We start from the raw sequence: 15,900 nt of genomic DNA on the forward strand, positions 1-15,900 counted from the left end.
GCTCAAAGGCATAATGCAGAAGCAGCAGAGCACCAAAGAACTGTTTAGCATGAACTAAGCAGTCAGAAAAGCCAACAATACAGACAATACAAGACACAAATAGAATGAGCAGTGGCTTTTCTGATGTCAGTTTTTTCCCTCAGAGTGGCACTGCTCACTGTAACTAAATGTCACCAGTAACTTAATTTCATTAGGGTTACCTCTTGTGTAAGCCATCAGCCAGGGTTTAAAAAAACCTCCAAAACCTTCCTGTGTCTCAAGAGATGAACTGGAAAACAGCGTTAAAGCTTTTCTCAGTTGTGGCTTCTTGTTGTTGTTGTCCTGGTACCAAAACACCACTTCATCAGCAGTTCTTTCACGTACGGCAACCAGCAACACTCTACTCTGGTTTATCCCGTTCACCAGGTATTTTTTGTGCTAGGACACTGGCCTTACAGTCGCACTTGCGAGCCATTCCTTCTTCTTACCTTCCCCTCTACAGTGTAGGCTGAGTCCCTTCGTTAAAGAGTCCCAGTCCATGTATTCCAGCTCCTCCAACCTTTTTACTACCTCTCCCTTCAAACTACTAGGCCGCTCTCCCCTCTCCCCTTCAGCCTCTTGACCAGTCTTGTCTGCAGATACAGAGAATCACAGAATGGGTTGGGTTGAAAGGGACCTTAAAGGTCACCCAGTTCCACCCCCCCACCACAGACAGGGCCCCCTCCCACCAGCCCAGGTTGCCCCCAGCCCCGTCCAGCCTGGCCTGGGGCACTGCCAGGGATGGGGCACCCACAGCTGCTCTGGGCAGCCTGGGCTGGTGCCTCGCTGCCCTCACGATAACCCACCCTCACCATCTCTGCCATGGTTTCCTGCAAACTCACTACTCACCTTTGCTTTCTCAGTCTCTTCCTTCCTTTAGTGCTTCCGCTATACATCCTGGTAAAAGGCTTCTTCTAGTGGGCAACAAGAAAACACCATTGTCCTTCAAGCTTATATCTTATAAATACTTCACCAATACCTGCTCCTCCTAAAATGCCATCTAATTCTGCCAGTGTTTTCTTCGGAAACAGTTTCACACTCTCCGTAAGTCAACCAGGAGCATTGACAAGTAAATAACAAGTACACAAACATGCACCGTATGCAATACTTCCTGGTCTTATTTACTTTTATAATTAGCACTCAAAGTTATTCTGCCATCTCCCAGTAATTTCACTGTATGCTTTATAATTTTACCTTCCTCTTGGGTTTACCTGCAGTTTAACATTCCAGGTATCGTTGTTACACAGAATACGACAGACTTGTATTAAAAATGCTCTTTAAAATTCCAAAGCTTTGAACTAAAGAAATATCTCCAGAAGTTTTCATGGAAAGTTCATCTCGGTTGGTTCAATTCAGCTCCAGTTAGATGCACCTTTTCAAATAATGGAAAAAAATGTAAAGGGGTCAGACCCAATCAATACAGTTGTTCAAACAGAATTTCAGGCACTGTGATGTGTGTATTTTTGTGCTCTTTCTTTGTACTGCTGCGCTATGAAGAAAGGTTGCTTTTGCTCGTGGAGCAATAAAAGTCTTAGCCTTTTGAATACAGCCAAATAACCAATGGGAATGTTTACTAGGGGTGGAAAATATAGCAATTTTTCATGTTTTTCTTGTGCACGGCTTTGTTCTTTTTATAACTACGCAAGACACAGACACGCGCACAGCCCAAGCAAACACTTTAAAATACCTGAAGACAGGCATAAATCAGAGCGGTAACATCGCATCGTGCCTTCTGTATCTTCTAAGGTTTGACACAAAGTAAATCTGGTCCTTCCTTCACGTAACAGCCAGAAGTTAATTGCTGAGGCACACGGGAAGGATGTGGTTTCACAGAGGGGAAGAGATGCTGATATAAAATACATACACATGTATTTGAAGATCTGCAAATCAGATGAGTAAACGGTGCAGGTGGAAAAATACCAGTGTGAACAACCCCAGACCGTGCTGGGAGCTCTCTGCCCCCTCCAGCCCCCAGCCCCTCCCCCAAAAGGCCACTGCCGGACCTTTACCGCCTGGTTTGGAATAGCACCACGCAGGCGCAGCAGCATCTTGTGGTAGCTTTTAGTTCCACACAAAAGCAACTTTCCAGAATAGAATCTTTTAAAACAATTATTTCCTGAAAAACCTTTCCACCTAGGGTTTTTTTTTCCCCAGCTGTTCCAAACCAGCCTGGATGCCTGGAACTGCTGCTGCTTGTCCTGTCCTTCCAATGGGAACAGCCTCCTACAGACGCACCGAGCAGCGCTGGAGCTCCACGGGCGTTCCTAGCAGCCCCGCAACACACCTGAATGCGGAATACCAGTACTGAAAAATAGGGGAAGTGGGGTGTTACACCAGTTCAGAAAGGCAAAAGCAGTGCTACTTACTAGTATCAGGCTGTAGTTTTATAAATTCAGCTATGCAATAAAATTTTAATACCTTTAGTTGAAGAAACTGAAGAGCCGTATATGGGAAGCAAAGTCAGTCTGCATTATCTTTCTTTGGTATAATGTTATAAAACACTAAATAGAAAACAGCGCCTTCACAAGAAGAACTAATACTGCTTTATAATGAGTTTCTGTTTTTAAAATTACAAATAGTCTCAAACACTTATGCTGCTTAATAGGCAGTGGGGAAAAAAAAATATCTTTCTGACCAAAACGATGCTGATCTGCAAGTAGACATAATTTTTTTCTAATCTTAATATTAAATAATGTGTAACACCTACAAAGGAGCATTTTGATTAAAAGAAACAGAACTGAAAAAGGAAACTGGCCCAAATTGAACACCGTATGCATATGAAAATTAGCCCTAATTATTTACAGACTATACCCATCTCTGCAAAAAAGATGGTTGCTGAAGAACACCATTTCACATCTTCAATAAAAAGTTCTGAAAGAAACATTACCTTGATAATTAACTATTGACACAGACCAAAATAGTTTGGGAAGACTGCTTTTGTCTTCCCAAAAGACATGAATGATACAACTCTTTAGGGCAAAAAAACCCCCAAAACCCCACACGTGGCGTCAATCGGCCACGGCCGCCCAGGATCCCATAGGCTGCGATCCCACTAGTGCGCTCTTCGCCCCCCAGTTACAGCCATGCTCTCCCCTGCCACGTAACCAAGCTGCTGTAGCAAGAATGCAGCTTCACCGAACCCCAAAGCAGGCGGGGAAAGGCTCCTCTGTGTGCCCGAGGTAGGGGACAAGCAGTCGTAAGCAGCTCGGCTCTGAATTTCTGCCGTGTGCACCTAAAGGTCAAGCACTCACAGCCTCAAACACTCGCCCTCGCGTCCGCCGAGGCAGCGCTAAGCCACAGAAATACTCCCAACAGCTTCTTTATTGGTTCTAGAGATTAAGTTTCAGAAGAACTAAACATTCCCACCGGTCTCCATCAAAGTGACGCCAGCCGAGGGAGCTGTTACAGGGAGCTGGTACCAAGCCCTGCTGGGCCACCTGCCTGCCAGCCCTCTGGTCACTGCTCCGCTCAACTGGGATGCCTCCAGGGTTTGTTTTCGTTTGGTTTTAAATTGACTTTATTTCACCAGAAACTAAAGGGCTACGGTGGTGTCAGACAAACATACACATCTAGAGATTGAGAGGACGGTAGCGTAGTCACAGTTAGGACACAACCCTGAAAAATCTCTCTATTCAAGAATACAGACAGATTTAATCAAAGGATAAGGAACATTTCTAAAAATAGTTAAAAAAAAGCTTTGGTGTAAGGGGAAACTGATCCAACCCCCAGTGAAATCAGTGCAAAACTGGGGAGCCTTCAGTGGGATTTGAACCAAAGGAGAACAAAACGTGGCAACAGCACAAATGACTCTGGATTTTCAACTACCCGGACACCGGGAAGAGAGCAGGCAAGACAGAGGCAAGAGGAGTCAGTTATGTTAATATTTTAATCTGTACATATATCATCTTCGAAACTGTTACATTTTATTTAAATTAATGCTTTCTTGCAAAATATTCATTTATGCTTTCAAAACTTTTTATAAAGGCAAAAATAAATCATTATTTTGGCAAAAGGTTTTGAAGTTGATACTGGCAGTATTGAGGTAAAACAGATTGCATTAGCTAAATATATACTTGTAAGAATATTTCTGAGTATAGTGTTAATATAATATGATTTGTCTTAAAGTCTGAAACTTGAAGGTCAATCAGTTTCAAGGGGTTTGTAGCTATTACTTGAATACACCAAATAAACAAGTTAGTGGTTTCACAAAATACTGCAGAAGTATTTCTGTCATTTCTCATCCAGAGCTGAACTCAACTAATAATTACAGAATATTGGGAATTTTTTGCGTGCCTTGCATTCAATGCATACACAGGTTTGTTGGTTGTGTTGGTTTTTTTTCAAGTAAAGCAGTTGCAGCAATTCATTTAAACTTATTTTCTCCTTATGTGACTACCTCACCCTTTGCCCTATACTGAAATAAAACACTGAATTTCAAATTTTGGCAAAGTTAAGCACCAGGTGAACATTCATATGAAATTAGCAGGTGCCACATTACATTAGTTTTGCTGTTTACAGGATAAATACTAGTCAATACATCATATTGTAATGTTTATTGAGAAAACAAAAATCAAAAGAAAACGACATATTTACTGGTAAAATGACATATCCTATTATATTTTTTTATTGCTTACTTCACATATTTTAATTGCAAGTTTTCTTCTTTCACATCAACTTCAAAAAAAAAAAAAATTTGTTAGCTGTTTGTTACTGAGGGGACGGCACTACGGACAAGAGCAACCTAGCGTACTGTGGATTGGTACCAGCGAGTTATCGTATGGGATCAAAAAAATAAATGAGAGTTAAACCTGGCTTTCATTATGGCTTTTGTGGGAAATGTCAGCTACATAATGGTTACTGATATTTAGAAATTCAAGCTAAAAGTTCTTGCAATGTATTATTTAATGGGCCAAAGGGTGGGCGATTAACTCTACAAAAATATTCAATCCAAACCACCCTTTTCAGCAAACCTCCCACTTGTGTTAGCTCTACCTATACCCTAAGAACGTGCTTCTAGGTCTGTTGAAATTTAGGTTTTTTTCATGAAACTTTACATTGTGCATCTGAGCCTGAGGGGGACGTTAGAGAATCTTTTAACATCTATGCAAGTAGTCTCTCTTAAAATGAATTCAGCCCTTGATGTAAAAAAAATTCTAAAATACATTGTTCTAAAAATACATTGTCAGTATCTTACAGAGTTTATTAAAAGTGCCATTTATCCATATAAAAAGTATGAACTAAAACTGAAGTCAAAATAAAATGATTTGCAATTCTCTTTGTTTTCACAGACAGTCCCCCTATTGCTCCCCAAATGTGTTTCCAGAAGAACAGGTCATCAGCTGATGAGGATCTTCACAGCAAGCTGGTAGGGAATCTTCTCTCTTCCACGCCGCATCACTAGGTGGGATTTGCTTTGAGGCTTACGTCAGTGTTCACTCACTGCTTTGGCTAGCGTAAAGCAAAAAAAAAACCCACGGTTAAATACTGAAGTGAGTACACCAACGCTAAGCAGCAAGCACTTTCAGCAAACATTTTTTTTATTAAATCCTTCTGCGGTTTGACAGAACAATTCATACAGACACACGAAGCCAACAGTTAGCTCACGATGCCAGCGATGCTCAAACTCCTGCGTTTCCTGCATGTTGCTGGTTATTGCAATTATTTTCTGGATGACTTTCCTGAAGAAAACTTAGGGGGTTTTTTTAAGATATTTGTAATTATGTATCTATACGTACACGTGTATGTATATAAATATAGACACGTGACATGTGGTTTTAAGTCAGTCTGAAATCAGAGAATGGCTGGGGTGGGAAGGGACCTCTGAAGGTCACCTGGTCCAAGCTCCCCGCTCAAGTCTAACTCCCTGGGATTGTACGGTGACTTCTCCACGTGCCTGAGGCCACGCGTGGGTACCCTGTCCGCGTGCGAAGACCTCACGTGACAGTGCCCCTCAACTAGCATATCCCTGGATGTGGCAGTAGACACGAGTGTTACTCAGACACAGCCAAGATGGGAGAATCTGGTTCTCAGAAAGACAAACTGAACCAGAAGAGCAAACAGCTATTTCCATCAAGCTCTGTAGAAGCTCCTAATGTCTATACCCCTCTCTTGATGTAAATCTGTCATTTTTCCCAGGCCTTATAGAAGGCAGGTCACTGCCTGTTTGGGCCTTTTGGTATGTGCTCATTTTTATTTCGAATTTTATTTTTTTTGCACAGGTATTTAACTCCGGTCAAATTGACACAGGTATTTACATTTGACAAGTAAAACAAAGGTGTCTAAAGATTAACACTACTTAAGTTAGTCACTCAATCAACCCTCTTTACTACTTCATCTCTGCTTTATTTTTTTGTCCAACATCAGGCAATAAAATTAGACCAAAGGAAATCAGAAAGGTGACAGTAATTCCAAAGGATACTATGAATACTGATACATGGCCAGTGTCTTAACTAGAGGCACACTTAGCAGTCAAGTATCATAACATTTTCAGGTTTTCCTATTTCAAATCGAGAAACTCTGAAAATACTACTGGGAAGAGATGATACACATTCCTTAATAAGGACAATGAAATTATCACAATTTTAATACTTGAAATGGCAAAATGACCTAATCTGAAACAAAAATCAAGACTTCTGTTAAGACAATTCAATGAAAAACACATCAAAGGCATAAAAAAGCCAAACACAACACCGCAGAATTAGTTATAAAGGGCCAAATTTTCAGCTCACCTCAGGCAAGACTCCGATGTGAGCTCAGGTGTAGAGATACCAGCCCATAAAGGATCCCCCTGCTTATACAGCTTTGCGCTTTGGATTCTCTTGAGCAGCAACTGCATATGCCACGTGCAGGCAAAAATCACCTGGGCACCCCCACGGTAGCCACAGAGTACCCAACGCTCGCCACCGGAGTACAAGCCCCTGCTGAAAATCTGGCCCCACGCTACCAGGAGTACAGATGTCTCCGTCCTTCACCACAGTAAGATAACGGAAGCATCTCATCTGCTGAGTGACAGCAGTCATTTGAAGACTTTATTAGCCCACGTTAGCTCATTAGAAGCAGCGCTGGCAAGAATAAAAGGTTTCTGAAAAATAGATGCATGCCCTCATTTTGTTCTAAGGTAGGTTTAGTAAAAATGTTAATATTCAGCAAGCCACAGCAAAGGTACAATGGCAAACCAGACATGCCGAGAGCCGTTAGTTCTTACTTTTAAGGTGTTTAAACAAATGTGTAGTGAAATCCATTGCTTAAGGGGGAGTGAGGTGGCTGTGGTACAGAAGGTGAGGGTGCTTTAGATGGATAGGTCAACTGCTGAGCTAGAAGGGATCACATACAGGAATTAGGCTGCACAATCAAACATTCATATTATAAACGGAGTGACCTTAATTTGCTACCACACAAATAGGAAACCTGATTAGTAACGCAATGAGGTGTTACACTATCTTAGTTACACGGAACATTATTTTAAAACAACAACATTTCTACCTGCCTTTTTTTTCTTTCTATTAGTTGCATAAGTTATGCAAATAAACATTCCTGGTTGGATGAAAATACGGACAATATTTTAAGATGAAGTTTCACTGGGATATTCAAAGGCACACGACACTAATATACTCTAATCCAGCCCTGCTTTTAAAACTGAGTTCTGGAACAGCACCTGTATTTGTGAATTTGATTTCAAGATTTCACTGAGGCTGTGTAAGTTTTCAGCATTTCCTGTTATATGCCAATGAGCAGGAACAAAATATATAGAAAAATCACCAAAAAAATTTACGTATGCATATTAACATTTTGCTTACTACAGTGCATGATAGCATAAATATATTGTCAGGTCTCAGCTTAAAACTTTGGGATAAAGAATACAACGATTAAAATTATCCCTGTTTATAAACCAGACTAGTGATATAGTATTAGAAGAAAATAACCATAAACTGGAAAGGGTTGAAACGCAGTCTTAAATTCCACTTTTATGTTTTGCAGGGCCAAAGGCAGACCTAATTCCAAAACACACAATTTAGGAGATGACTTCTTAATACTCCTGTGTTTGACTTTAATATTCCAGATTCTTGACAGGATTTTCATTTAGAAGGTTGATTTCTTACAAGAAACAGAGAAATTCTAAATGCTGCTTTAAAAGGATTAGATAAATGTACAATTTATTTTAACATACTCGTATTATCTTAACTGCTTTCCCCTGAAAAATAGGAAAAATTAAGCTCCTCAGTCTTTTTCATAAGAAAATCTTGGTAAAAAAAATATCTAGATATTTAGTTTTGGATTTTCAGATATGGTCTGCTTCATCAACAAGAAGCAAATGATAACCCATACTTTAAAAATCAAACTACAAGGATAAGAATGAAAAGGAATCTGTAAAATTAGAATAAAGGAGAATGTACAATCAGCTGTACAAAGCATCAAATGCTTTTCTTTTTAATCACTTAAGATCATCAGAAAATAGGCTGCAAATAAAAAACCCTGAACTCTTTTAATGGTTTGTATATTTGGCTTTTTTTAGAATTCCATGAAAAGTGTTTGTTTTTAAAGAAGCAATGGTTGAAATCAAAGCAAGACGTGTCACAAGAAATGAGTGTTTGAGATAGATACAAAAGTGTGGCAAGGAACACTTGTTTGTGTGCACAGACATAAAGTCTTGAGCTTCCTTAAAGAATCAAGTCCTTGGCTACTATGTTAGGGTTTTTTAAAGTGACTGAAAGACAAAAGAGCTAGCTGCTAAACTTCACAAAGAAAATTAAATTCAGAATCATCTTGCAACTGAGTGCAAATTTTTTCAAGCAGCATTTAAATGTTTCAGTGCTGATGCACATTCTAATTCCCTCTTTGGGGAAAACTAAAGAATTAGAATTCCTGTGGTTACGTACATCTAAACATATGTGGTGATCACACTTTGAAAATAATTCTAATACATTTATTTTTTTAAAAAAATATGTAGTAATGAAGACATAGCTACAACATTCGCTACACAACATGAAGACCGCTCAGTATGGTCACTCTGCTCTTGTACTCACGCAGAGAAACAATTTCAAGTACGGGCTGCATTTACCTTGGTTGATCTTAGCTTTGGTGCTGCCTTTTCCCAGAATAAGCTACAACTCAGGTGGCAAAATGCTGCACTGGCTCGCGCCTCGTGAAACACAAAGTCCCAGTCCACAGCCAAAGCGCGTGAGTGCCTGTCACAAGGACCTGGTTCCCGGACCTGGGATCAGACTGTCTGCAGAGATGCCACTTTGGCACACAGATGTCTGAAGGTCCAAAAGTTTACTCCTGAAATGCTCCCAAGCTTTTACAATTCTGGGCTTTTTTTGTTGTTTTGGTTTTTATAATGTCTAGCCTCCTCAGTGAATCGTTTTATCCCTTTCAGTCAGTTAAATTACCCACAGAACCTCACTGAAGTCTAAAGATTCTTATCTTGAAAATGTATTGCATCCCCTCAAAATCACATTCTCCTCGGGTTTCGCTGCCGCTGCATCCCCCAGTACGCAGCCACCTTCAATCAACGGTCTGTTACTACAGATTCACGTTACGCATCTGGATATCGGAATAATCTGTCTTTAATGAGAAGGTCTTAAGGGCTTCTGTGGCAAGTGCCATAAGTTTAAACTGACACCTTCAGATGATAAATGTGCGTATTTTTTCTCCATCATCGTTGAAGTTCCCATTATTTCCATTCTCCACTGGAACAGTGAGCGGTGCCAGTTATAAATGGCCAGTCAGACACTTGCTAGAATAGCTGCTGCCTGTATTACCCTGCGATACAAATCTGTCTAACATTTCTGATTTCAACTACAAAGCAATCGACAGTGAAATTATCACTTTTAGTAACATATTGCAAAGGATCTATTCGTTTCCAGGCATCAAGCAGAATTCATGCACGGCTGCCTTGCTCTGACCTCTAATCTCGGCCAGCAGACAGAAACATGCCCATACCCATTTCACAATGCCTTTTTCAGCCCGTTGTCATACAGCCGAGGCTGCAAGTGATTGTACTCTAATCTCAATCACTGGACCTCGGAATCCTTCTGTTGAAAAAAATATAATTAAAAATCCCTCTGTCTTGATTTTTCTAAGTCACAGATCAACTTATCTTAAAAAAATTATTACAGATATCCATCATTTAATATAACCATAGGGAATTCATTGAAAATATTGATTTTTTTTAGTACTATTAGTACTGAATACTTAATACTATTAGTATTAGCAAGTTTCCAAGCTCTGAACTTTCTGATTATACTATTTCAACCCCTTTACCCTGGCCATCAGAGGCCAAATCCTCAACGTAAATCTTGAGGGCCTCTAAATTTGTTATCTGTACGCACTTCTCACTATTTTGAATACGAATGACTAAAACTCTCTCATGCCAGGAGTTCAGCAACAACCCCACACAACTTTCGAAGCTGGTGAGAAACAGCTGTTATTTTATAAATAACTACGTATTACCTGCTACCTCCTTGCTCCTCTGAGAGGCTTCAGAAGCCAAAGCGTATGATATGGTAATGATGCGCTCCTGCTCTTGCAGCTGTGAATCTAAATCAACCGAGCGGTGCTTGGCCTGAGCAACAGACGGCTGTAGATTGTGCATACTAGTGGGAAAGTGCAAAACAACATTAGCATTTGCAAACATAAAGCAGAATCCACCACGCAGATGAGAACAAGCTTGAATTCATACAGCAGTTTTCAGATCTCATCTATCAAGCTCCGTGCTGTGCTGAGGTTCTTTAAATTAGCGTTAGATATTGTATGCAAAGGACTCCAGCATACAAAGATGAAGCCATTACACATCCAGTCACCATCTGTGCACAGCCTTAAGTACATCTAAAATTCCCGTGTTGTAAATCCACTGTTTAAACGAAAGCACTACCAAAAATGCTATTTGTTTGAAGTTGTTAATAAAATTTCTTGTTAGTGCCCAGAGGTAAAGGCATATAACCTGGTGGTCCTCAGGCACAGCCCCTTTAATTGTCTTCCAAAGAGAGAGCAGGTACCCGAGGCAATCAAATTCTTGAAACGGAATGTTTCAGCTGACTCTGCATTAGCTGGAAGTAGCCAAAGTGTTCTTTCAGAACTACAGTTCTCTGGAGACAACAGGAACTTGCTCTCACCGCTGACTTTTCTTCTGCTTTTGGCCAGATCTGCGCGTTTCCTTCCCCACTGTCATCTACTAGTTGCTTGGTAAGGACTCACTACTATTTTAGGATGTTCTGAACAAGAAAATCTACATGTACAAAATCTGTTATTATCTCTTCTACCCTGTTTTAAAAAGGAGCTTTAAGTCTATGACATGAATTCTGTGTGCATCTTCTAAAAGTCACAAGTTACACTTAGATGATTTGACAGGGATTAGAATGTTGTATGAAGTTAGCTCCTGATGTTTAACACCAGCCCATATATGAGATTTGGAAAAAAAAAATCCCAAACCAACCAAACCCTGACCTTGATTTAGTAAGAATATTCTTTATCTTTTCTGCTTTACGTTGCCTTGCTGCCAGTTCTTCTGTAGAAAGAGGTTCTTCTGGCTCCAGTTCAACATAGCGCTCCGGAATTGCAACCTTCTCAGGTTTTGACAACTGTGGAAAGCAAGCATCAAGTTTTTAATAACAGGCATAAAAGTATATTTAGACAAATTCTCCTCAATGGGACAACACAGTGAAAAGAGTAAAGCATGGGTTTTCACAGTTGGTACATGTACCTGATGCTAAACCTTCCCTCTGGATATGAGCTGATGTGCTTTTAACTGTGTCTTTTCTCTCTGGTTCACTTTACTTTAGGAAATCGAACAAATATTAAAGGGGATGACAAGAGAAATCAGAATCAACAGGGAACCGTTTTTAAGCTCAGGCTTAGAGCCCCAAGTAGAACACTGACTAAAGCTGTTAGAGTAGAAAGAAGCAATCACCATACGACTGACTCAACAACCTGAGATTTTAATGTCATGATATTTATGTCACACCAGCAAAGACTTCCTACAGCAGAAAGGAAATAGCACCTGAAGTTTTAATCTAAGGTATCATTCTTTTAGGACTGCCTAATCTTCTGTGAGCAGTGGAGAGGGCGGGGGAAAAAAAAAAAAAAACAACAACACCCCCACCCCCCCAGCAGTTTATCATCATCTTAGGAAATTCTTCAACTACAAAATCTGAAATCCCAGGTGTACAAAAGTTGTCTAGGGAACTGACCCAGAAACACACTAATGTTGTGCAACTGTAACAACACATTGCATACGCACAATTCTATAGATGAAACATTTAATATGATTGTACGAAAGCTAGTAACAAGTTTTTGTTAGAATCAGGTTCTCTGTGGGAAATTTTTACTTCGCATTAAGAGATATAAAGCATCCACTGAAAATTCAGTTTACACCTAGCCTTTGAAAACCAATGCTTATTATACAGAACAAACTGCTTCTGAAAAGCAGAAATACAGGATGTGTGAAAAAATAAAAATAAGGGGAACTACTTTTTCTTCTCCCTCTGGATTTCCATTAAGAAACTCACGACGTGATGAGTTTTCAAAGTTTTAGATAAAAATAATCCTCATTTTTTCACCACTGACCTTAGTTCACACTAATTCAGCAGCATATGTAAAGCGGCCTGACCTAACCCCCAGTGAACAGGCTCAGGAACACGCAGAACAAACCCAAAGTACAGAATACAGTCATACACTCATAACCACATTACTGTCACAACCTCCAACTTTTATACTTCCTTCTCAGCAAACCCAAGGCCAATGCTTCCTATAAAATCCTCATTTTGCACTACACTTCCTTACTTTCGAATCCAACCCTTCTCCAGAACTCCATAGCTATATATTATTATGATGATTTGATTTAGCTATCTACCTCCATACTATAACTACCCTGGATCAGCTCATCCTGAATAAGGGAGTCTGTTAGTCTGGAACGTTATCATGTGAACGGACAGTGTATTGGCCCTAAAGACACAAGTGAGTACATCCCCTCCTGAGGCACAGGAGGGCCTGCCAGGTGGAGGGGAGGGGTACCTCGGTGGAGGAGGACAGCCTGGGTAACTTGAGAGAGCAGCTTTACTCTCCAAGCTTCAGACCTGCCTCAGGTACTCTGGAGTAGGACACAAATTCCTACAAGCAGAAACGTTTCCTTCTCCAAGGTTTAAGGTGCTAATTTGGATGTACAAAGGCCGTGGAGCCCTCCAGGAGAAAAATTCAATAGCAGAGCGCAACAAGGAAAGGCAACCCAATGGAAGTATTTTTTGATTCCGGAGTTTACAGGAGCGTTGCATTTTCCATCAAAAATATACAAAGCTGAACTGAAAGTGTTTCTGGAGTTTACAGGAGCATTGTATTTTCCATTGAAAATAATACATCCATTCACAGAGATCAGCAGAGAGGGGCTCACAGATTCAGCTGCGTACAAATACCTCTCCCCGTAAAATGACACATTGCCAACAGCTTTCAGAAGGGTAGATGTTCTTACTAGTCTGATGATCATTAATAATTTTACTGATTTGTCGTCTACTACGGCATTTTACACAATGTGGAGCCCCGACCAAAATCCTGCCACTTGCTATATTCTTCCTTTCCCACCAGATGGCTCAACCGCATTTCAAATACCGCACCTGGCTACCGGAGCCGCGAGGAGACCTGGCGCCCAGCACGCCAACCCAGTCCTCTGAAAAGCTGGCAGAAAGGTGGCTTTCTGTTCTAACCAGAATAAAGCCCCGCTCCCTCTTCTCTACTATGTGTTGCCAGTCAAAATTCAAAGTAAGGCAGCTCTGGGAAACTTGCTTTTCCTTCATTGCCATTTCTCATTTTCAAATATTATTGACATTGTCTTCTCATTGTTTTCTCCCATTTATGTAACATTCCTTAACTTAATCGTTTTTTCCTTTACAACGCCCAAGATACGTATTTCAAACAGTAGAGCCAACCTTCCAGTTTCTTCTCTCCGCTAAAACACAATACGAACCCCAACCTCAGAGAGATTCTAAGTGCCAGGCCATACATTTTCAATACCCAAAGGCTCCTTTCCATTCAAACTCCAGCTAACTTTTGAAAGAAAAGGTGAGAATTCACTACCTAAAACTCAGGAAGGTTAAACATTTTGGGGCACAGAACAGGAGGCAAAAAATTGTGAGCGTTACCTCTCTGCTGATATCTAAATCATAGTCTTGCGGCTCCAGGTCTGTCTCTGTCACTGGCACTGGCTGAACTTTTAACCATTCGTTTTCATCCTTGTCTTCTCCACGAATTGCCCTCTCAAGTAACTGCAAATCAAATTCTTGCTCTCGTTTCCACTGGTAATAGATACAAAACAATTAACAGCGTTCAACCATAGTGCCAAATTCATCACTGAGCAATGTACATTACTACTGCTGCAAATGCTATATTGCTGAAAGAATTCAGAGAGCACACCCCCCGACTGACAAGAAAAAGAAAATACAACTGGGTTTCTTGGAACATGTGGTTGGGAGATTTGGCCTTTAGCTGTGCTGCAGGGATTTTGGAGGAGTGTTCAGTTTTACCGGTGACATTCAGTAGTATTACATTTTAAGAAATGTTTTCATCACTATTTCACATATGCTGATTAAAAGGGAACTAGCTACACACAAATATCTTTGGAAGACGTCAACACAGGTGAGTCTACAGACTAAGAGCCTACTCCCAGGCATTCCAACCAGGCAGTGTGCTGTGATTTTGCATCGCTACGCAGAAAGGCTATTTACATGGCAGGTTGAGCACTGCAACCTGAAATTTTTTTGTATCTTTCTAGAATAATACCACATTTTCATTTACATTTAATTTTATCTAATTGAAAGCTGATAATAATTTAGGCACTAGCATGAGCTAGCATTAACTTGTCCTGAATTCAAAAATAATAATTTAGTAACATCTAAGTTCTTCTGACTTTATTAAAAGCAGTATCTAGCTACCTAGGAAAATCAAGAACCTCACACATTATCTTTACAAGGTAAACATTTAGCAATAATAAATTCAAAACCTATTGAATTTAGAGTTCCCAAATCATTGCATAGCAGCACCTTCACAACTACACACAGTTTAGCTGCACATACACTACCAACACTTTTTTGTTTAAAAAATTAAGTTCAGTTGCAGCATCATTTCATCCAGCAGATCTCGGCAACTTTCCCATACAGAGTTCAAACATGATACTAAAAGAAGTGAGGAAGAGAAGGGACAAAAAGAACAACAACGACAACAACAAGATCTCAAGCATTTGAGAGTATCAATAGGAGAACACACCATTATATGTTTCTTAAAAATATCTCCAGTCTTTCTGTAACAAATCTTTGGCTTGTTTTAGTTGAAGTTTGAACTCCCTGTGAAGCCCTTAGACCTCATTATATTACTTGCATTGATCAATCTAATTGAAACCTATTCATGCACAAGCTCTCCATATTCACTCAGAAGATACATATCTTCCATGTATGTTAAAAAAGTTAAATAGCTAAAAGGCTAACAAATATCTCAAAAAATCAAGATGTTTCCTTACAGAATTCAAAAGAGAAAAAAAATGTTTTCTCATACGAGTACTCCAAACTCAATTCTACTCATATTCGAACCAGGCCTGATTGACATAGTATATTTTAAAGCCACAGTATCATTTTCAAGTTATTATGTATAGGTAAGAAATACATCAAACCGTTCTTACGAAGCAGTATTTTTATTGGCTTTGATGTTGCGACTTTTACATTAAAAAGGCATTGTATATAACAAATGAATTCATGTACTATGATCAATATTTAAAATGTCATACTACACTTGAGAGCTGACCGATTAAAAATTAGAGTTACACATACAATGTATGTTTAAAGCAGATGTTACATACTGAGCAGCACTTCAACTATACATGTAACTGTTTGCCATTTTGGCTGC

General features: G+C 39.8%; 1 protein-coding gene across 10 annotated transcripts in view; it reads right to left on the reverse strand.

Moving 5' to 3' along the window:
• Nucleotides 1-3,886: 3,886 nt before the first annotated feature.
• The window catches only part of PLEKHA7 (pleckstrin homology domain containing A7), a 160,307-nt gene continuing 148,293 nt past the window's right edge, over nucleotides 3,887-15,900 (reverse strand). For 9 of the 10 annotated variants that reach the window (XM_056353195.1, XM_056353193.1, XM_056353192.1 and 6 more), the window contains 5 exons: nucleotides 14,148-14,300; nucleotides 11,464-11,597; nucleotides 10,471-10,613; nucleotides 7,223-7,331; nucleotides 3,887-5,466 (listed from right to left, as the gene is read on the reverse strand). In XM_056353195.1, the coding sequence (XP_056209170.1) occupies nucleotides 7,234-7,331; nucleotides 10,471-10,613; nucleotides 11,464-11,597; nucleotides 14,148-14,300 (528 nt within the window). In that variant the 3' untranslated portion in view covers nucleotides 3,887-5,466; nucleotides 7,223-7,233. The remainder of the gene's footprint in view (nucleotides 5,467-7,222; nucleotides 7,332-10,470; nucleotides 10,614-11,463; nucleotides 11,598-14,147; nucleotides 14,301-15,900) is intronic. The other variant, XM_056353194.1, reaches the window with a different exon arrangement.

This window comes from Falco biarmicus, chromosome 10, assembly GCF_023638135.1.
Source record: "Falco biarmicus isolate bFalBia1 chromosome 10, bFalBia1.pri, whole genome shotgun sequence".
Lineage (NCBI taxonomy): Eukaryota > Metazoa > Chordata > Aves > Falconiformes > Falconidae > Falco > Falco biarmicus.